At 36.4% G+C, this 23,129-nt stretch overlaps 3 protein-coding genes across 3 annotated transcripts; all 3 read left to right on the top strand.

Annotated features, from left to right (window-relative positions):
- The first annotated feature begins 38 nt into the window (after positions 1-38).
- LOC111398325 lies at positions 39-6,898 on the top strand. Its single transcript, XM_023025243.1, has 10 exons — positions 39-54; positions 661-738; positions 849-1,411; positions 3,475-4,107; positions 4,263-4,417; positions 5,148-5,359; positions 5,457-5,584; positions 5,663-5,991; positions 6,068-6,171; positions 6,530-6,898. Exons 1-10 carry the CDS (start codon positions 39-41, stop codon positions 6,598-6,600), a joined length of 2,289 nt encoding a protein of 762 aa, XP_022881011.1. The 3' UTR covers positions 6,601-6,898.
- Positions 6,899-13,701: 6,803 nt separating this feature from the next.
- Positions 13,702-17,518, top strand: LOC111398326 (uncharacterized mitochondrial protein AtMg00810-like). The gene is made up of 4 exons (XM_023025244.1): positions 13,702-14,328; positions 14,464-14,610; positions 14,967-15,036; positions 17,439-17,518. Exons 1-4 carry the CDS (start codon positions 13,702-13,704, stop codon positions 17,516-17,518), a joined length of 924 nt encoding a protein of 307 aa, XP_022881012.1.
- LOC111398899 (probable serine/threonine-protein kinase PIX7) lies at positions 17,435-22,077 on the top strand. Its single transcript, XM_023026058.1, has 6 exons — positions 17,435-18,148; positions 18,663-18,997; positions 19,099-19,234; positions 19,777-19,913; positions 20,904-21,027; positions 21,287-22,077. The coding sequence occupies exons 1-6, from the start codon at positions 17,965-17,967 to the stop codon at positions 21,802-21,804; spliced, it is 1,434 nt and encodes a 477-aa protein (XP_022881826.1). The 5' UTR covers positions 17,435-17,964; the 3' UTR covers positions 21,805-22,077.
- The last annotated feature ends 1,052 nt before the right edge of the window (positions 22,078-23,129 follow it).

Genomic DNA, 23,129 nt, shown 5'->3' on the forward strand with positions numbered 1-23,129 from the left:
AGAACTCATGAATAATTTTGTCAACTAGAAAATACCTAATGCTGCGGCTATTAGGTATATAGACGGACTGTCCAATTTTATGTTGTTCCTTTTTGGAGTAAATTGATAATACACTTCCTGTGTGTTTTCCATTGATTAATAAAATATTTGATTACCTTTCAAAAACAAAAATAAATAAATAAAATATGGCGATTCCAACAAATCAATTGTCGTTCTAGCTTCCCTTATTGAATCCAAATCCTTCTAGTGTAGTCAATATGTTATCTCCAATATTGTTTGATAGATTTCTAAATGCATAGATATATTCCTGAAAACTGCTCTAAATCAATTTGGAACAACCTTATAGTTCTCAATTGTTGGTTAAACAAAGAGAAACTGTAAATTTAAATATCAATAATTTTTGGGATTACAGTAAAAACATAGAAGAAGAGGAGCCGAAGGGAGAGGGGAAGTAGAAGAGATCACTTTAGAATACATCCTTGTTTTCCTAGATTGACCATGATCAGAATTTGTTCAATCCATTACTGGGAACATGCTTAGTTCCTCTTTCATTTGCTTGAGTTTTACGAAAATGATTTCATTCAATATTTTAACTATGTTTGTATGGGATGGAATCATTCTGACACAAACTACTTCTAACTTTTTAATTTCTTTCATCAGAGGAAATTCCTGACAAGTGGACCGAGGCACCAGATATATATTCATTTCGCTCTTTGGACCGCAACTTTGTTTTTCCTGGTAACTGTTTTCTTTTCTTTTAATTTTTATTTCTTTAGAATATGACATACCATTTAATTCTCACATGTATTTTCTAATTTTGAATTTTGCTTTCTTATTTCCTTTCTTAGGCGAGCAAGTCCATATACTTGCATGTTTGTCTGCCTATAAGCAGGATACGGAAATTATTACACCATTTAAAGTTGCCGCAGTCATGAATAAAAATGTGATTGGACAGAGAAACAAAGAAAATGGCAATGTTGAACATGTAACAAATCCTGTTTCTCAAGGAATGAAAGCGGGTTCTGATGAGCAAGACAATCACAATGGTGAAAAGGTAATGAAAGAAAATTCACAAAACAGTGTTTTTGCAGGTGAATCTCTCCTCAGAATGATAGATCACAGAAGGCAGACTGAATCATTGTTGCGAAAATTTAGAAGTTCCCATTTTTTTGCTCGGATTGTGGAGTCAAATGAACCTCTTTGGTCGAAAAGAAGAGATTCAGAAGCCTCTCTCAGAACTTCTGAGATAGTTGAAGGAAAATTGACAGAAGATTCTTCAGAAACTCAGAAAATTGTGAAAAAGAATCCTATTAATGCTGCAATCGATAGAGGAAAATTTGATGCCTGTGCATCTGGTGGAGTGGCGAGAGATGCTGTCAAATGTTGTTCTCTTTCAAATGGAGACGTAGTGGTATGGTTAACAGAATTTCTATCTTTGTCTAGGTCATTATATTTTCTACTCAAAGATGCTGCTTACGAGAATAGAATTCTTTCTTTTTCTTGACATATTTTTCACTTGTTCATTCACTGATTTGGATAATTTGGTTTATGGTCTATTACTCTTAAGTTTGTTCACTTAGAATTTAAAATGTAGATAGATTTCTCTGCTTGGTGCTAAAATCTTCATTCTGGACGGACAATGTTTGATCAAGTATGAACTAAGAGATATTTGTTTAACGGCTGACACACTAGTTCTTTTTTCTTTTAACTTCTATTAAGAAGGGGTAATGCTGTGACAATAGTTATTTCAAATTATTCCAAATTGTAGCCCTGTGTACAATCCATACTATATCATGGTTGATGTAAAGATGTTTGTTGAATTTGAATTGTTCAATGTGGAACAACTCTAGAGTACATTGTAATTGTCAGTCATATACATGGCATGATTCGTATACATATGGCATGATTTGTAAATATGTCCGATTCTATGTATAAGCCCGTAATTAATTGCTTTCCTTAATTAGATATGTAAGCTGTATGTTGCTGATAAACTACTTTCCTTAGTTAGATATGTCAGCTGTAGTTGGCTGAAAATCAGCCACGGATTAGGCCCAATTTAGCTTGTAATCAGCATTGTATTGATGATTGATTCTCTATATAAATGAAGGAACTTTCTAAAGGAGAGGCATTCAGCACAAAGGACGTGGTATCAGAGCCAATTCCTTAGAATTTTTCTTGTTTTTATGGTTGGGTTTTCTCATGGTGGGAGGAGCAAAAGCTCTTCATGTCCAGTCTTCTTGGTATCCAGATAGTTTTCTTGGTTGGTTTTGGATTCTTAGTGGAAAATTATTTTTGAGTTTTTAGTGAAGGCTGCTCAGTGAGATTTCTTCCGACTACAGCATGTTGGTTAGTGATATATTGCTGGATTTTTGGCTAGAGCATTGGCTGTTAGAGCTTTTGTTGGAACATGGATTATATGTTAGACTAAGTCCTTTCGACAGATAGAGCTGATTGTTTGTGATCAGCACACTTTGAAAATTTCTTTTAAAAATTCTTCTTTGGGGTGTGAGCTTTATGCAGTGTTCTTGGAGTGATTTTGGAGTGGTTCTTTCTGTTTCCGTACTATTTGTTATTTTTGGGTCTCTCGTCGTCATTATTTTTCATAAATGACTACTGTGATTTGGGTCTTTTCTTCGTGGGCACGAGCATTGTCACAGCCGCTAGTTCATGATTCTAAATTGATGCTTTCACGAGTATCAATTTGAGGGGGGATATCAATCATATTCATGGCATGATTTGTATATATGTGGCATGATTTGTAAATATATCTGATTCTATATAGATGCCTGTGATCAACGGCTTTTCTTGGTTAGATATGTAAGTTGTAAATGGCTGGTTAGCTGTGTTTCTTAGATATATCAGCTGTAGATGGCTGAAAGTAGCCACAAATTAGGCCCAATTTGGCTTGTAATCAGCATTGTATTGAAGATTGATTCTCTATATAAATGAAGGAACTCTCTAAAGGAGAGGCATTCAGCACAAATGACAGTAATTTTGTCTGACATAAGCATAGTTGTGTCTGTGACATAATATATTTTCCTTTGCTCCATTCAACTCTACACCTACATGGCATGGTCAGGTTCTGTTTCAGCTACTCATAGTGACTGAAAAGCAGAATTAAAGTTTTAATTTTCCCAAATTAGGTGCAAATGGTGTATTTTCTATTCCAGCTCTTTATACAATGTATAAGAACTTTATTACTTGTAAGCTTGGGGCTTTCTACATGAACTCTTTTCTGCTGCTCGGTTCTATCCAGCAATGCATTTACTGAAATCAATTCTACTTTTTGCCACCACACCTTGGTATTATCTTATTTGCCATTCAAGTTTTTGTATAATGATTCAGTACTGTGCATCCTTTATCTTAAATGATAAATTTTGTTCCTTCCTGAGTTTTTCTCTTCCTGAAATATGACCCATAGTTGTATATATTACCTCTTATTTGAATTCAACCTTTTTGTTTGGAAGGATGCAGGTGCTTTTACAGGTTAATGTTGGTGCTGAGGTTTTGAGAGATCCCATCCTTGAAATTCTTCAATTTGAAAAGCATCAGGAAAGAAGTTTATCCTTTGAGAACCAGCAAAATCTCTCTTCTCTAAATCAGGATCCTTGTGGTGAATTGTTGAAATGGCTGCTTCCTTTGGATAATTCTATTCCTCCTCCCTCTCGTCCTTTATCTCCTCCTATATTGAGTTCCAGTTCAAATGTTCGAAGCTCACCCACAAAACCTAATTTATCTGGATCATCTGGCTCTCAGCTTTTCTCTTTTGGTAACTTTAGAAGTTATTCAATGTCCTCTCTTCCACCAAGCACAACACCGCCTCCAGCAAATATAACTCCCAGTGCTAAACCAAGCTTTGACTCGGAAGATTGGAATCAATTTTCATTTAGAAAGTTTATGAAAAGTGGAAAAAGTGGAAATGAAGGACTCTTATCTTTTCGAGGTGTGCCATTGGAACCAGAAAGATTTTCTGTTAGGTGTGGGTTGGAAGGAATTTTCACACCTGGAAGAAGGTGGAGGAGGAAAATCGAAATAATTCAACCTGTAGAAATTCATTCTTTTTCTGCTGATTGCAACACAGATGATCTTCTCTGTGTCCAGATAAAGGTGTGGTTTCGTTACTCTTTACCAAATTTAGCTATTTTGGTTGTTATTTAAAGTGGAATCTTAATAATAACAAACACATTAGGCTTGATCCACGAATTATGTGATTCTTTTGTTTGTGAATTGGAGAATAAATGTTACTGAACTTGTTTTTGCAGAATGTTTCCCCTGCACATGTACCAGATGTTGTGATATTTGTAGATGCAATAGCTGTAGTCTTTGAAGAGGCATCACAAGGTGGCCTACCATTGTCTTTACCAATTGCATGCATTGACGCTGGGAATGACCACTGTTTGCCAAATTTACCTCTCAGGTTTTTATCTCCTCAAAAAATCTCAAATTTTGGTCACTGCCTTCTGCCAATGTTATGGAACTTCCGTGATTGATATGGGAGTGACATGGTTATGCATGTAACTTTCTATGTGTGGCAATATATTGTTTTGAAGTAACTATGCTGGACCCTGATCAGATAATTTAAGATCATTGGGAATTGCTTATATTTTCGTGTCTTCTAAGCACTTCTTTATTAGAGATAATTTCCATCTTCTGTTAATGATAGTGGAATTTATATTAGTTCCCAGAGTACTATCTAGGGTTTGTTGTTCTTTCTTTCGTTTCCTCTTTTTGCAGGATAGTATTTCGTTTTTCCTTTGTGCTGAATCCATGGTTATCCTCTCTCTGGAGGTTGTGCATGGACAGTTTTAAAGAAATTTGTCTGTAAGAGTTCCCAATTTGTACATTTGGTATACCTCATCTTAGAGTTGAACTTCCTTAGATAAGAGAACCATGATAAAAGGGTCACATCTTAGTACTCCTGAAAAAACAAAAATTAGAGTAAATTTGGAGTTAGCTCTAGAAAAGAGAATTAATTTCTTGGATTGAAGTGTTAGCATAAGTTCTACTGGGAATAATATTGTTCATCCAAAAAGTAAGAAAATTTTGTGTAAGACAATGATAAGCCTATTCCATTTTTTCATATTCATAGGTAGTACCTTGTCTACACTCTCAAAGTTTTAAAGCTTGATATGTGGTGTCATTGGCAGGAGAGGTGAAGAACATTCTTTTATTCTCAAACTCGCAACTTCATCATGGAAGTTCCCCAAAGGTCACAGTAGTACAAATTCACAACCGTCAAGTTTGCTCTCTGGAAGTGCTACATCAAATTGGCCATATTTTTTCAATATTGAAAAGAAATATAGTGAATTGCCTGCCCATCATTACGCAATTCTTGTATCATGTCGATGCAATTATACTGGTATAAAGCCTTAGATTGGTTGTTATATTTGATAGCTTGGTGAATACTGAATTGAACTGTATTTTAGTGGTACTTAAATTCTGCCTCATATTTGTAGAATCAAACTTGTTTTTCAAGCAGCCAACAAACTGGCAACCTCGTATTTCAAGGGATCTTATGGTCTCTGTTGCTTCTGAAATGACTCGACAAACTGTTGGATCCAATGGAAATCCGCTTCCAGTTCAGGTTATATGTGAATCTGAGCAATCAGTTTTGTTCTATCTGAGGCTGCAAATATTCTTCTAAATTTCTTCAATTTTTTAGGTCTTGACTCTTCAGGCATCAAATATGACATCTGAAGATCTCACAATGACGGTTCTTGCTCCAGCATCATTTACTTCTCCTCCTTCGGTCTTGCCTTTAAATAATTCACCATCATCACCCTCGAGTCAATTTGTTGATTCTTTTGAGTTAGCTGAGAGAGAGAGAAGTGATAGGCAAGTGGCTGTCATGAATACGATAAACTCATCGCCACTGAATAAAGGAGAGAAAGTTAATGACAAATCTGTACCGATACGGGCCATACCTGATGTCCTTCCAAGTAGTGATCTGGGTTGTACACATTTGTGGTTGCAGAGTAGAGTTCCGCTGGGGTAATTCATCTCTCTTGTTTTCCTCCTTGCTTCAGTTCAAACTTAACCACTAAGGGTTTGACTGTCATTGCAACAGATGTGTCCCTGCTCAATCAATGGCAACCATCAAGCTCGAAGTACTCCCATTGACAGATGGCATAATTACTCTTGATTCTCTACAGATTGATGTTAAGGAGAAAGGTACTTTTGTGCTCTCTGTTTTTTGCTAACTTCTTGTATCCTGTTTATATGTTAGTAAGCATAAGGTGTCATAGAACTGATGGCTTAGGATGAGTCTGATCATGATTCCTATACAATATGCATCATTCAGCGGTTTCAGTTACGCGGTACTGTCTTAAAAATAAATTCCTCTAGATTTAAATACTGTTTAGTAATAATTAATGAGCAAGTATAATGCGATGTTGGTTTTATATTAGATGTGGTTTTCTTATCTAATGGTGTTTAAGAGTTAGGACAGAGCGGCTATTAATATCTTTCTATCTTGTTTACAAGATTAAAACTAGCAGTTAATGATTGGAAGTACTTTCGGATATGACAGGTCTTACTTATGTACCTGAGCATTCACTGAAGATAAATGCAACTTCGAGCATCACTACTGGTATAATTTGAGGCAGTTACTTCAGAAGCTTTGATTATTTGATGGTACCTGGGTTTTGGTGAGACGGTTCATTTACTGCATGACTCCACGCTGTTACCTTTATATTTAAGTGAACTATTGCTTACGGCTAGTTTGGGGCCGACTTCTATGCCATATTTGTACCTTGTTATAGATATAGTGTAAAGTAGACAAGATGGTGAAAACTTTTGTCTGGCAATATGAATGGCCAAGTTATGGAACATTACCGCAATATACTAGCTTTCTGGTTAACATTCATTTCAATGCTGTCATTTTGTTATAATTTTTTCCCCTTCGTGTTTGTATCTTCATGAACATTAAAGCTTCTCCACTGTCTGATGCTTTTGCTTTTTGCATTAATCACCTCTCTGCTTGTTTGATTATTCAAAAGAACGGCGTTTTATCATACGTCTCAACTCAACTGATAATGTTGGTGGCACTGTTAGTTTTGCTTGAATGCCTTTCATGGAAGTTAATTGGTTTGGAAATCATGAAAACGAAGCCAATAGGCTATATAAACAAATTTAATATGAAAATTCCGGGCAAATATTGCATGAGAATCAAAATCATACCCTTAGATTTTGATATGAATGGCCAAGAAAGAGGAATATGACAGTGATTTAAACGTAGATGGAGAATGGTTTATTCTTGTAGAGTACCAGCAAACTTGGGACAAAAGAGTAAATAATTTTATTAATTAGGGTTAAGATTGGTAATTTGATGATGAGTAATTGGAGAAGCTAACAGTGGTATGTGATAGGATACCTTTTGATCAACAGTGCAAACTTAAAATTGTTGGATTCTGTTAATGGGAGAATTGATCGAGTGAGTTTTGGATGCCAATTGGTAAGGGAAGGGCTCTATAGATCTTATAGACTAACTTTTCTTCATTCAGAGTTAATTGAATTGAATCAATAAGTCGAGGATTCACTGGTCAATGTCAATTTAAATTCTCAACAAAATCTACAAAGTCTACAATCAGATAAGATTTCAATTTAAATTCTCAGCAAAATCTACGAAGTCATCATAATTATCAAGTTTTATGTCAACTCTCTCTCTCTCTCTCTCTCTCTTGTTATTTTTATTTTTTATTTTTATTTTTATTTTTATTGGTAAAGGTAAAATTCTATTGATTAAAACTCTGGACATGTTCGAGCAAACAATGTTGAAGTGACGATTACAAGTATTTCAAGCATACCCGAACAAATAAAATAAAAGATGTACAAACGATAAAAGCTAATGATCCAATACTAAGGACTCAGAATGAATTAAAATATGGGGATACCAAGAAAACATAACTTTATATACGTATGTTTTAATCCGTCTTACAATGCAATCAACTTGTGGTTTTATATTCTCAAAAATCCTCTTGAGTCAGATGCCCTGTCACGAAATTTTTCTTAAAATATTTAATATAAAAGTTTAATTTTCCCTTTTTCCATTAGAAAAATTGAACAATTAATCCTCAACTTTTAACACCGATAGCAAATACATCCTTAACATTTATAATCATACTTTTCAATCTCCAAAAATTTGTTCCATTTTGCATAATTTGTCATTTAAATTTTTTTAGTTTAATTTTTTATTTTATTTTATTTTATTTTTTTGCCTGTAAAGAAAACTTTTATAGTTAACCAGTTATTAAATTTATGGATCATCAAATTACTCGTCTTCAATTGTATAAATCTATCATTCCCCTTATTTAAGTTAAACCACAATTTTTATAATTAAAATGACTAAACAAATTATATTAACACAATTTTAGATGTATATAATTATTTAAAAATATTGGGGGACATATTTCCTAAAGAAGAGGAGAGTGATTTTCTTTAAAGAGTCAAACCATGTTATTTAGATATAAATCTTGTAAGAAAATAAAAGGGAAATACACTGATAAAGTTGCCATAAAAAATTATTCGATGGCTCTCCTTTGCTTCTATAATAAAAATGACTAAGCAAATATGAACACGATCAACCAGCTTCTTCTCCAAGATCCCAATACAATTTGGTTAGGAAAAGGTACATGCAAATATGCAATGGAATGGAATACACAGTTAATCATTGGGAAATAATCTTGAATTTGCATATGATTAGGTTTTAAAAGATATGCATATTAATTATTTCCATGTGATAGAATATAACCATCACAGCTTTATTTAGAATAAAGTAAACTGCCTTTGTCATTTTAGTGAACGTCTCCCACTTCTACTCGAGAAGCACATTGAACCCACGAATAAACAAATTATGAGTTGGACGCTTTAATCATCCAAGCACGAAACATATACAAATATTAGTTGGGTATCCCTCATCTTAGATCTGTAAATAAGAGAATAAAGTCGACCCTTACGAATAGTTCGATATAGAGTTAAATGTTTCATTGGCCACCGAACTTTAACTCATGTAACGGCTTACTCACCAAACTTCATCAAACGTCCCATTAGCCATTGAACTTTTCTCCGTCTCACTCCATTAGCCACTAGATGAAATCCGTTAATAAATATGCTTACATGGCTAACGGTAAAACGACTTGTCCAGTTAAATTGCTTCAGATGACAAGTGCCAATCACCACTTTGTCATCAACTCATTTGCCAAATAAGCCTCCCCCTCCCCAACAAGACTCTTTCAAAGCCTGAAATCAATTTCTTTCCAAATCGAATCCTCTATTAGGTGAAGTCTGAAGCCCCTGAACCCTATTCCACAAATCAAGATCATCCTTAAACCAAACGGCCCATCCGTTAAAGATTGATCATTCTTGATTCAGTTGATTGTGTGCACATGGATGGACTAGCAAAAGGTAATTTTGAAACAAGCTGACTTCATTTTTGTCTTTTCCGTTGATTGATGCATTTGGATGTATGTAAATGCTCAGAAATTATGCAAATTTGATAATTTCACGTTCCTATGTGTTCTAAATTACTAATGAATATAAGTTTAGCAGAATTGTTTCTCTCTTTAGTAAACTGAGATACTCCTTCAGATTAGCGAGAGTAGGATGAAATCATGCTTTTATTTCATCTATGATGAGAGTGGATTCCGAAACGAATTTACTATCTTCTAACATACATTATTCATTTTATGGTTTGATGTTTAAAATGCCGCTGTATACTCCAATGAAATATTTAGTACACAATGAGCTATATCACTCGAAGTCAGAGGCACTTGTTGATGTGAGTATATGCTTGCTTCTTTTCACTTCTTACTTTTATTACAATATTCTAATTACGGTTTATTCCCAATAGGACTAGTTTGAAGAAGACTTAGAACATGTTGGCACAAATTGCAACAGAGCGTTTGCCAAAAGTGTGAGTACAATTTAATTTCATTACTTATACTTGACTATGTTGGTTCTTCATTTTGACTAATGATTCTATATGGCATACACAAAAGGGTAAAATGATTGTAGGAGGAAAGGGAGCGTCGTCAAACTGAAACGATGAGGAAGAACAATCTTTCCAAATCATGCCAACCCCTATGGTTGTACTTGTGACTGAAAGGCGATTGGGTGGCATTCAAACAACTACTATGCACTCATAGTCGGCTGCATTTCATGTGTCAACCAATGAAGTGAACTTCGACGAATTGAATGACATAGTTGATGCGGAATCTACCACATTGCGAGCGGTAAGGACAAGAATGCAATGACGTGTAAAGCTGTATTACGATTATAGAAGGTTCCCGAAGATCCTCCCCTCATGATCCTGGACAATCTTTTAAATATAGGAAATAGATTGTAATTTATATGCTACCTTGTATGCAAATATTCTTGCCATATTCATTGCTGTACAGATTCTATATAATGATACTCACACCATGAATAAACTCACGGTGGTTCATAAAACCTTTTCATGGTATCAGAGCCTCTATAGGATTTGCATCCATTGACCCAAATGGCCTCCGTCAACCCATCTCTTTCTCTGTCTTTCAACACTATGGTACATCTCCTAACCGTCAAGCTGTCCTCCTCGAACTACCTTCTCTGGCACAATCAAGCGCTGCCATTGTTGCAGTGCCAAAACCTTCTTGGCTATGTTGATGACTCTCTCAAATCTCCTCCCGCCACTATCAGTTCCGGTGAAATTGCCACAATAAATCCGAAATTTGTTGAATGGCAGCAAACCAATCAGCTTGTTCTCAACCTTCTCCTTGCTTCGTTAACTGAAGAAGCTCTATCTACTGTTGTTGGATTAAGCACCTCACATGAAGTATGGTCCACTTTGGAGACCACCTTCAACCACTGTTCCAAATCCCAGGAGCTGCGTATGAAGGATGAATTGCAGCACATGAAGAAAGATACTCAGACTGTGGTTGAATATTCTCGTGAGTTCAAATCTGTTTGTGACCAACTCGCTGCCATGGGTTGGCTAATGGATGATTTAGACAAAATACACTGGTTTTTGCAAGGACTTGGCTCTGCTTTCTCCACTTTTTCTACCACACAATTATCAATCTCACCTCTCCCATCTTTTACTAATATTGTTCCCATGGTGAAGAGTTATGAAAATTTTGTCAAATCTTTAGAGATATCCTCCACAGGTCATACTTCAGCCGCCTTCACTGCCTCTCATGGAAATCGTTCTGGTCGTGGAGGTGGTCGTTCTCTTCACAGAGGTCGTGGCAATGGTAGCGGTTGTTATCAACGTAGCCACCCTATTCGTTGTCAAATCTATCGTAAGGAAGGACATTAAACCACATTTTGTCGTGACCGCTACCCTCAGTCTTCCAATACTGCTAATCTTGTGGAGGCTTTTACCTCATGCTCTCTCAACGAGAATCTGGAGTCCGATTGGTAGACAGACACTGGAGCTACGGCATACATGACTAATGATGTTTCTCAGCTGCATAAGTCTGACAAGTACACTAGTAAGGATCGTGTTATTGTTGGTAATGGCGTCTCTCTCCCCATTTCTCACATTGGTACCGCCTCCCCTATCTCTTCTCTTAATTTACAAGATGTTCTAGTTGTGCCCGGCTTAACCAAAAATCTGATTTCCATTAGTAAACTTACTGTTGATTTTCCTTTCTCTATCACATTCACTAATGATCAATTTGTTATACAGAACCAAGTCACAAGAAAGGTAGTGGCAACCGGGCGACGTGAGAACGGCCTCTATGTGCTCAAGCGTGGACATCACTCTTTGATCGGACAACAATCTTTAATATTTGTACTCTCACATAATTGTCCTTGAGCTTCATTTGATGTTTGGCATGCTCGATTAGGCCATGTATCTCACTCTATTATTTCTCTATTGAATAAAAATTGTCAATTATGTGTGACTTCTTTGCTTTCTACTCCCACTATCTGCTCTAGCTGCCAACTTGCAAAAAGTCATAGATTTCCATTCCAACAAAATGAAAAACTGGCTCCTAATATTTTGAATCTTATTCATTGTGATTTATGGGGTCCATCCCCTGTTTTCTCCAATATGGGTTACAAATATTATGTCATTTTTATTGATGATTATTCACGATTCACGTGATTTTATCCTTTGAAGTTAAAATCCGACTTTTATCGCACTTTTCTTCAATTTCAAAAATTTGCGAAAAATCAATTTTCCGTTAAAATCAAAGCATTCTGAAGTGATGGAGGCACAAAATTTACAAATCATCTTTTTTGGGGTCACCTTTCCAACTGTGGCATCCATCATCAAATGTCTTGCCCTTATACACCAGCCCAAAATGGTCGAGCCGAGTGCAAACATCGTCATCTAACAGAAACTGGTCTAGCAATGCTCTTTCACGCACATGTCCCTCATAAATTTTGGGTTGATGCCTTTAGCATCGCCACTTTCATTATCAATCGGTTGCCAACGCCCACTCTTGCTGGCTTGTCTCCTTTTGAGTTGTTGTTTGGTAAGCCTCCCGTTTACTCTAATTTTCATTCTTTTGGTTGCCTTGTATTTTCATATTTACGCGATTATGCCTCTCACAAGTTAGTACCTCGAAGTTGTCCTTGTGTTTTTCTTGGCTATAATATGTCTCACAATGGTTATCGCTATCTTGATCATTCCACTAATCGCGTTTTTATCTCCAGGCATGCAATTTTTAATGAACTTATTTACCCTTTTAAGGGGGCTCCCTGCCTTTCGCCCATGCCTCACTCTCCCGTTAGTGCATTTCTTGAGCCCGCTACTGTCCCAGAGGCCTCATCATCGACTCAACCCGATCCCCTACCACCTCCTTGTAATTCTTGTTTAACTGATGCATCTACTAGTCTTGTGCCTATGTCTATTTTGCAAGCTGCAGATGACGTGCCTATTGTTCACACAGTGTCGGGTCTCTCTCATGACTTCGACATGTCGTCCGATAGTCTAGCACCCATTACTGAAGTATTCTCAAGCCAGCCTCCTCCACTTGGCACCCATCCAATGCAAACTTGTGCAAAATCTGGCATTTTCAAGCCTATCCACCGGTCTCATGTGTGCATAGTTCCTCGCTTTGGCCTCCTTGAATCTCTTCTCACCATGCGCGAACCTAAAGGCTTCAAATTCGCTGCCAAACATTCTAGATGGATTGCAGCCATGGATGAAGAAATTCAGGCCCTTCACAAAAATCATACATGGGATTTGGTACCTAAATAGCCCAATGCAAATGTTGTGGGCTCTAAATGGGTTTTCCGTGTTAAATATCTATCGGATGGCAATGTCAACCGCCTTAAAGCCTGCTAGGTTGCAAAGGGCTATACACAACAACCGGGTCTTGACTTCACCGATACCTTTAGTCCTGTTGTCAAAGCTTCCATTGTCCGGGTTGTTTTATCTTTAGCCGTCTCTCATAATTGGCCTCTTCGACAACTTGATGTTAAGAATGCGTTTCTTAATGGTTTCTTGCAGGAAGAAGTTTATATGGATCAGTCGCCTGGTTATGTTGATTCTAAACATCCTTCATATGTTTGCTGCCTTTGTCGGGCTCTCTATGGTCTCAAACAAGCTCCACGAGCTTGGTTTCATCGCTTCAGCACCTTTCTCTTGGCCATTGGTTGTTTGCAGTCAAGCTGACTCATCCTTATTTGTTCTCTCCAAGGGTGCTGACTTAATTTATCTATTACTCTATGTTGATGACATTGTGGTAACTGACAACAACACGACAATCCTTGATGACTACTAGCGAATTTTCCACTAAAGACCTTGGATCTCTGAATTATTTCTTGGGCTTGGAAGCCCATCGCACTTCTTCTGGTCTTTTTCTTAGCCAGACCAAGTATGCTCTTGAAATCCTACAACGTGCCCATTTAGTTGACTCCAAACCGGTCTGCACTCCCATGGTAGTCGCTCAACATCTTTCCACCACAGGTCCCGATTTTGATGACCTACATCTCTTTCGGTCACTTGTGGGAGCTCTCCAATATCTTACCATCACTCGACCGGATATCACTCATGCCGTAAGTGTCGTAAGCCAGTTCATGCACAAGCTTTCTATCTCTCATTTTCTGGCAGTAAAAAGGATACTACGATATATCAAGGGAACTCTTCGATTTGGCTTATCCTTCACTCCATCTTCTTCTCAGGAACTCCTTGCTTATTCAGATGCCGATTGGGCTGGCTGCCCTGATACACGTCGCTCAATTTCTGGTTATGCAATCTATTTCGGTGACACTTTAGTGTCTTGGAGCTCCAAGAAGCAGCCGATAGTTTCACGCTCTAGCTGTGAATCTGAATATAGGGCTTTAGCAATCACAGCCTTCGAGGTTAAATGGCTACAACATCTCCTTCAAGATCTTCGTGTATCTACTTTGTCTCCTTCGATCATACTTTGTGATAATCAAAGTTCAATTTTTCTCCCTGTTAATCCAGTCTCTCATAGACGCTCCAAGCACATTGATTTAGACTATCATTTTGTGAGGGAAATGGTGGCCTAGGGAGAACTCAAGATCCAATATGTCCCCACTCACCTACACCTTGCAGACATATTCACCAAGAGTCTTGGTCGACCTACCTTCATCTTCCTACGTCCTGAGCTACGCGTCCATGATTTTGATACGCTAGGCTTGCCGGGGGGGAGGGGGGTATTACGATTATGGAAGGATCCCGAAGATCCTCCCCTCATGATCCTGGACAATCTTTTAAATATAGGAAATAGATTTTAATTTATATGCTACCTTGTATGCAAATATTCTTGCCATATTCATTGTTGTACAGATTCTATATAATGATACTCACACCTTGAATAAACTCACGGTGGTTCATAAAACATTTTCAAGCTGTCAAACTGAACAACATATCGGCATGCAAGGATGAATAGACACCCTCATTAAATGATGTTGATATTAGTTTTTTTTTCTTTTGCTACTGGAAATGAAGTTTTGACCAGTTACCGTCCATTTTTTTATGCTGAAACTTATTATGTTCTAAATATGTATAGATGGTTTGTATAATTTTGGTTTTTGATGTTCTAAATATCTATGGATGGTTTTTAATGTTTTGTTGTATGTGTATGTATCATTTTGGTTGCTTATGTTACTCTTGTAAATATTATTATTAAGTTCATGCCAGTTCAAAGGGATTAAAGTGCAGAAAAACAAAATTAAGCAACGTGAATACATTCATTCTCTTTTGAAGATTAATTTCTAAACTTTGTTCAGCCCAACATCGAGAAGCTGATCAATCACAGAGTTCCAAAAGCAATCAACAGGATCAAGATCATCATTTATGAATGGCCAAAAATCATAGTCAAACTTATTCTCATCAGTAAAATTTTGATCGTACAAATTCTACAAACAAAATTGTTCAAAATTTGGTGTTTAAATGGTGGAGAATCCATCAAAATATGAACAAGAAAAAAGATGCCTTGAGCAATTGCTTTCTCTAAAAGTGTGTGGAGCCATCCATTTCTCCACTTGAGCTGCAAACATCAAGCATGCACTAATTATTACAGACAAACAAATTCACACTCTCTTAAACAAATGGAACCATCCATCTCTCTTAAACGTCAAGCATACACCATGTTCTTCAATAAATCTGTTAGACTAATTCAATGCTCCATTAAGCTCTCTTTTCATGACACTCGTTCTCAATGGTTCACATTAAGTGCAGCAAGATGAAAATCGAAAGGTGTCACGTTCCAAGATTTTAGGCTTCACGCGATAGAGGATGAGCAGGTTGGTTCAATTATGATCTCGATTTGGGGATTAGGGTTCGAGAACTTCGGACTTCTCTATCGATTCAATATGGAAGAAATTGATTTCAAGCTTTGGGTTTTCAATTGGGTTAATGTTGTGTTTCATATGAGTGGGAAAGGCATATTTGGCCAATGAATCGATGACGTGTCAATGACTTGGCACTTAACTTGCCATTTGGAGCGATTTAACTGGACATGTCATTTTATTGTTAGCCACGTAAGCAGATCTATTAACAGATTTCATCCAGTGGCTAATGGAGTGAAATGGAACGAAGTTTAGTGACTAACGGGACACTTGATGAAGTTTGATGAGTAAATAGTGACGGCCAATAAAACATTTAACTCGTTCGTGTACTATTTCTCTTCAATCAACCACTCTCTATTGGTCAAATATAAATAACTCATCATTAATACAAGATTCAGCCTTTGTTTGAGTCCCATTCTTTTGAAAAAATTCATTTTTAATAGTATTTTGACATCATTTTAACCACACATTTCTCATCAATATATTATTCAAAAATTCATTCTTCTCCAAAAAAATGGAGCTTAAACAAGGGCTCAGTATTTCATTGTAGCACTATCTAATATTTTACTACAAATAATGCATATTACCTATTCAAAGAGAATAAAAGAAAAGTACTGCTACATCACTTCATGCTGACGCGCGTAGCTGCAATCGCAAGCCAGAAACATTGACATGTCACCATTTAGGTGGGTCCCTTCCTCGTTATCCCTCGTGCCCTAACTGCCCGCTTTTTCTACTTTCCACACTCGAAAATTGATCCATCACCCTCAAATTTTCATATTACCAATTTTGGCCCTCGCCTTTTCAGTCTTTTTCACTCAATGCCAAGGGTGGGTTCAAAATTCAAATTCAACGCAAAAAGTTAAACATGAAAATAAGTAAAAAGGAATTGATTTCTCCTAAGAAAAATTCATAAGAGTAGAAGAATACTACCATATTTTTTTCATCCAACTTTAACTATTTAGAAGGGATTTTTTTTTGGGTCTTAATAAAAATATTCTACGAAGTCAAGATAATAAACGGGTGTTTAGCACCAATTTTAGTGTTCTTAATTTTCTCATTATACTTTGGTCTGTGGACAATTATTTTGTTTGGAAACATCAAAAAAATACCAAGCTGCAACATGCTTCAAGGTACTTTTAGGGCCTGTTTGAGAGCGATTTTTTCTCTTAAAAAATTAATTTTTTGACCATTGTTTTATTACTTCAGTCGTTATATTTGACTTTTTCTCTCACAAATGAACCCTACTTTTTTTCTAACGATCAAAAAATCAATTCTTAAAATCACTTCACACCAAGCTACCAGCATTTGAACTTTAGTCCTGCCCAAGCTCCCTCCGACCAGTATGGCATTTATTTTTTAGTTTTTAATGCTATTGAAAAGTCATATAATGACCAAAACTAATAAAATATAAGAGTGTGTTTGATTACATTTATTTTTTATGAAAAATATCAGTTTTTCACCCAAATTTTTATTTGGAGTGTTTGATTGCTATTTTTTTTCATGAAAAATATTTTTCAACTTTTAAAAATATGTCTAATTTTCCTTGTTTTTAAGGAAAATATTTTCCTTGGATAGATGTGATTTTTATTTTCCACAAAAGATGGAAAATATTTTCTTTTTTAGGTGATATTTTTCATGTCAATTAAACAATATTGTTGATGATTCAACATTGAACTGGTCAAGAATAGTTGAGATTTCGATATCAGGCATTTCTGGGGGCGGTGGCGTGAATATGGTGATGCTTTTTGAAACTGAGATTATTATCTGATTCGTCAATCTCGTCCTTATCTTATCAACTGGATCTGAGCTGTTTCTTCAAACATTATTTCTGTGTTTTTTGGGAAATAGAGGTTTCTTGGAGTGGGAAGAAATCTTTGTAATTTTCTAACGAATTTGGGTCCTCTTGAAAGTGGATAAAGGGGGGATTCTTGCTGGTATTTTGAACTGGGTCTGATCTGTTTTTCACAATTTGTGGATTTTTGACTAAAAAAATTGTTTTGAAGGAGAGGAGTATTAGGTTTTCATTAGGCTTTCGGGAGTGTCTTAAAATTGGGTGAAGGTGTTCGTTTTGTTACCATCGACTAATTTCCTGAAATGAATTTGAGGTGTTCTAGGTGATTCTGTTTACACAGAAGGATGCGATAGTTGGTATTTTTTTGGTAACTTTTTTCTTATTTAGTTTATGGGATTTGACGATATTTGATTTTGTTTAAGATGGGATTAAGCGGTGATAGCTTGGAGGTGGGGTCTTGGGAGGTGGGGAAATCAAAGGGGAGGAAGAAGAAGAATGGTGATGCTGAGGAGGAGACTGGCTGTTGGATTAAGTTGAGATATATTGGTAGCTGTATTTCTTCAAGATCAAAAGTTGATAGCTCACTTAGTGGCATCAGCACTCATGGTAATCCTTCAATTAATTTTAAGTATGTCTTATACCGAGTTAAATTATATTGTATTTTTAAAAAAAATATGTTCTTTGTTGTCAGTTTAATCTGATTTGACCTCTGCAATTTTGATCTCTGTTGTTGGAATAGTATGTGATTTCCATATCTTTATGTTGTATTGTTATAATCTTGAATGTGATTTGCTGAACATGACTTATGGCCAACAGAACTATTACCAGATATTCAAGATTCTTAAACGAAAAGCTGAACATTTGTTTCTGTTAATTTTGTTTTGACGATGGGAGCCTTTTTGTGATTATTTCCTTCTTTGAGTACATTACTTATATGATTAGAATAATAGAATTAGTTCTATTCCCCGTTTTAAGAAGGGGATAAAATCAGTTTGTATAAAATTTACGGCCCTTGGATTTTCTTATTCGGCTTAGATTTCGTTTTTGATGTTACTGAATGTTGGTACTTAATTTTGCGTGTTCAAATTCATATGCCTAAGTTCGTTATGCCTGTGAATAGAAAGTAAATCTACAGACGATACTAGCAGAGGTGAACCAGTTGTCCCTGTAATTTCTTTCACCACCACGAGCAATGCTGAAAGCCATGCTTCTAGCTCCAAACTTGAAGAGGAACTTAAAGTTTTTTCTCAGCTACGAAAATTCACATTCAATGATCTCAAGGTAGCCACAAGAAATTTTAGGCCGGAATCTCTTCTTGGTGAAGGGGGATTTGGTTGTGTATTTAAAGGATGGATTGAAGAAAATGGAACAGCACCAGTGAAACCCGGGACGGGACTTACCGTTGCTGTGAAAACCCTAAATCATAATGGGCTTCAGGGTCACAAAGAATGGCTGGTTCGATGATTTCTCAGTTTACGTTTCTTGAAGTGGCTTTCCTGCATGTTAATTTGGCTTATTCTTTTTTGAATTGTTCTCGTTGCAATTCTGTTTGGCAGGCTGAAATAACTTATCTGGGTAACCTCCTTCATCCTAATCTGGTTAAATTAATTGGTTACTGTATTGAGGACGATCAAAGACTGCTAGTTTATGAGTTCATGCCTAGAGGAAGCTTGGAGAACCATTTATTTAGAAGTATGCATCTAATTTCCTTTGATATATAGTAGTTTTAACTTTTATCTTTTAGACAGCGCTGAGAGAATTACATTCTATTTCATTTTATGTCATTTTACATGTAATCCCTTCGGTGTGGAACTGAGAAACCAGGAGCATTTTTCAAGTGTCAATATGGTTGTGCTTATGAGAGTGAGTGTGTGGGTGTGGGGTTTCATTTCTCTTGTACTTATTTGACCGTATAGGTTTGAACAATACACCTATATTTTTAAGTTGGTAATCAAAATCCTGCAAGCACAAAGGGAATGTTTCACTAGGCAAATCTGGATCCTACAATAAAAAAAAAAAATTTTTTTTTTAACTTCTTTTTCTTTTTTAATAATGTCTAGTACACCTTACAAACATCTAAAAATGTTTTGTTTCCATCAATAGTCTGCATTCTGTAGTATCAAATCTGATTTTCACAAGAAAATGTGGTTCGTATTTAACCATCCTCAACTTATTTTCTTTCATCATGTTCTGTCATTCTAATAAATTGCAATACTCACCTGTTGTTATTGTAGGGTCTCTGCCTCTTCCATGGTCTGTCAGGATGAAAATTGCTTTGGGTGCTGCCAAGGGTCTTACTTTTCTTCATGAGGAAGCGGAAAGGCCAATTATATGTCGTGATTTTAAGACCTCTAACATCCTATTAGATGCAGTAAGTTCCAAGGCCTTGTAGATCATAATCTTGTAAAATCTATGTTGCTCGAACTCGGGTACGGGTACGTATCTAAGTGTCGGACATCTTATTTTTTAAAATGTAGGATATGTGGACATGGCTTAAAAGAGTCCAAATTTCGGGTACGTGGGTACGTCTTTGAAATTTCAAAATTTTCCCCAAAAAAATCACATGTAAAAAGTTAAACAATAATTAGTTGCAAATTGTTAAAAGATAAACATGCCAACTATTATTTGATTACTTCTATTTATTCATGTTTTGAAAAAATATTTATTAATTTCAGAAAATGCTATTAAATTGTTCAAAAACATTTATTTATGTTGATTTTATAATTATTTGTCAATCATTTTGGCCAAAGAAAAATCACATTTTTAATTTTTTCAAAAATTTTGTAACAGCCATTATATATATATATATATATTAAAATGATCTTATCTAGATCAAAAAGAAAAAAAAAACATATTTAAGAAATAATAAACCTAAAATTTGAAGAAAGACATAAATAAACCCAATTAATAAAAGTGTAAGGTTGTAAATATATTTCAACCACAAATTCACAACGAGGGGGCCAAAAAAACAAAAAAAGGTCCAAAAATTAAAAAAAGAAACAGGCCCAACTACAATTTCCCATGGAAAACAAAAAAATAAAAAATAAAAAATAAAAAAATAAAAATAAAGAGGCCCAAAAGACCTAGGAATTAAAACAAAAAAAGGCTCAAGTTCAACTGCCCCTCCTTCTTCCCTAAAGCCGGCAACGCGTCTGCAACTTGAAGGCGGAAGTTCAGCAATTTCGATCTCTTGCCGTGTCCGGTTTAAATCTGCCTTGTCCGCCCCGTATTTCATACCCGTACCCGTGTCATGTCGTGTCGACATGGGTACGCCGGCCGAAATGAAGGGTCCGAGCATCACACTGTAAAATATTAAATTCATTTATATATGTGCATAATCTCTCAACTTTTATCCTTCCAGGAGTATAATGCCAAACTTTCTGATTTCGGACTTGCTAAAGATGCTCCGGATGAAGGGAAAACTCACGTTTCCACACGTGTGATGGGAACATACGGTTATGCAGCTCCGGAATATGTCATGACCGGTAAACAATATATGTCTTTATCTTGCTCGTGTCCTTTTCTTCTTCTATAATAACTTTGAAATTAAGATCCGAGAACAGGAACCCGAAATGAATTTAAGATGTGTGTTTGCTCGTGCCAGTTGCCCATAATATCTCATTTTGTTACCATGGGGGTTTCATTACATAATTTACATTCCATGACACAAGTATTACTGGTAATTTCTATAAGATTTACATGATATCCCTCTTTTATTCTGATTGAAATCCTTATTTATTGCAGGGCATCTTTCATCAAAGAGTGATGTCTATAGCTTTGGTGTTGTTCTTCTTGAAATGCTTACGGGTAGAAGATCAATGGACAAAAACCGGCCTAATGGAGAGCACAACCTCGTGGCATGGGCCAGGCCTTATCTGACTGACAGGAGACGATTTTATCATGTGATAGATCCTCGACTTGAAGGTCATTTTTCCATAAAAGGTTCTCAAAAAGCTGCAGAATTGGCAGCACGTTGCCTTAGCCGGGATCCCAAAGCCAGGCCTCAGGTGAGTGAGGTCGTCAATGCCTTGAAGCCTTTGCTGAACCTCAAGGACATGGCCAGCTCATCGTACTCCTTTAAGACAATGCAAGCCGAACGTGTTAGACCCAGCCAAAATGCTAACAATGGGCTTTGGACTCGAGGATCGTTCATGAAAAACGATCAACAACATCCACGAAGCCTCTCAATACCGAATGGTTCGCATGTTTCTCGACACCAGCAGTCCGCTAATAATTCACCAAAGCCAGATGGTAAACCGTAGAACTGGATTGGAACATGTGTTCCTTCTCCAAGTTTTTGACCATTCTTTTTTCGTATAGCGTGTTGAAGAACAAGTATTGTGCAATTCTCAACCACTTGTAGGAGGAGATAATGGAGATCGTGTTGCATTTGTTCGCTAATCTGTTATTTAAATTCAAATTCAAATATCATGATGTGTAGATTAGAGTTATCATGGTATCCTTTGTTACAATATAAATACACATGCACATAGTTCAGTTTGAATGACAAAAAATATATGCAGACTTCTATTTCATTCCATCCTTTAAATTTTATATGGTATCAGAGAGCTCCACTCTGACTGACGGCCCTGACCATGGCTTCTCCATCATCAACTCTTTGGAATACTTCTTCCCTGACAAATCCCCTGCTCATTACTCCACCTGTTATCCATGTCACCAAATTGACTGGAGATAATTATCACGTCTGGAAGGCACAGACGGTTCCTTTCTTTCGTGTCTAATCCTTCGGAGATGTGGTAGACTTAGTTACATTGCAAAGAAGTGCTATCATCGATTTGATATTAACTATTTAGCCTCGGCTTCTCCTTCTCGCCTTCCACAGACGATGATAGCCTCTAATAATTCCTTGGGGGATACAGAATGGCATCCAGACACAAGGGCTACTCATCATCTCACCAAGGAGGTGAACAACCTCAATTTGCAAAGAGAGGACTATGATGATGTCGATCAAATTTAGGTCGGCAACAGGTTTGCAAATATCAATAATTGGTTCCACTCCTCTCAAATCCCTCTCATTTCTTTATTTTAAGTCAAGTTTTACTTGTTTCAAAAAATGGTGCTGCTGGCTTTAGTCTGTGAGTTGTATCAGGTGGGTGACTCTGGGTGATGTGCAGTGGTAGGCGGTAGCTTTTGGATTAAGGATATAATGGTTTGTTTGGTGGTGCGATTGATGATGTGAAGGAAGCTGTTTGTTGCTTGTAGTTGCAATCATGGTGGGAAGGCTTCGAGCTTCATGGAGGTGTGAGTTGGATGGATAAACTTGGAAGAACACGGTTTGAGGGGTGAGTGGTGACTGTTTTGTGGCTTTTATTGGATCAACGGTGGATTTGACTATAGCTTTGTTGGATTTGGTGGTGGCGATAGTTTTTTTTTTGGATCTGGTGGTGGCAGTGGTGATTTGTAGTTGTAAACGGTGGTTTGTTGGTTGGTTGTGGTGGTGACCTAAAAATGTATTAATTTGTAATTAATAAATAATGTGTGACCTAAAAATAATTTGATAATTTAAGTTGTGATCAATAATTTAATAATTTGTAATCTAAACGTAATTTGTATCTAATTAATTTGA

The sequence above is a fragment of the Olea europaea genome, chromosome 8 (genome assembly GCF_002742605.1).
Source record: "Olea europaea var. sylvestris chromosome 8, O_europaea_v1, whole genome shotgun sequence".
NCBI classification, from domain to species: Eukaryota; Viridiplantae; Streptophyta; class Magnoliopsida; order Lamiales; family Oleaceae; genus Olea; species Olea europaea.

Coding starts and splice junctions, on each gene's coding strand:
- LOC111398899 (XM_023026058.1), top strand. CDS start 17,965: ATGGGATTAAGCGGTGATAGCTTGGAGGTGGGGTCTTGGGAGGTGGGG. Junction 19,914..20,903: donor CTAACATCCTATTAGATGCA/GTAAGTTCCAAG, acceptor TTATCCTTCCAG/GAGTATAATGCCAAACTTTC. Junction 21,028..21,286: donor TCCGGAATATGTCATGACCG/GTAAACAATATA, acceptor TATTTATTGCAG/GGCATCTTTCATCAAAGAGT.
- LOC111398326 (XM_023025244.1), top strand. CDS start 13,702: ATGACTACTAGCGAATTTTCCACTAAAGACCTTGGATCTCTGAATTAT. Junction 14,329..14,463: donor ATCTCCTTCAAGATCTTCGT/GTATCTACTTTG, acceptor ATGGTGGCCTAG/GGAGAACTCAAGATCCAATA. Junction 15,037..17,438: donor TTTAATGTTTTGTTGTATGT/GTATGTATCATT, acceptor GGTCAAGAATAG/TTGAGATTTCGATATCAGGC.
- LOC111398325 (XM_023025243.1), top strand. Junction 5,360..5,456: donor ATGTCGATGCAATTATACTG/GTATAAAGCCTT, acceptor TCATATTTGTAG/AATCAAACTTGTTTTTCAAG. Junction 5,585..5,662: donor GAAATCCGCTTCCAGTTCAG/GTTATATGTGAA, acceptor TCAATTTTTTAG/GTCTTGACTCTTCAGGCATC.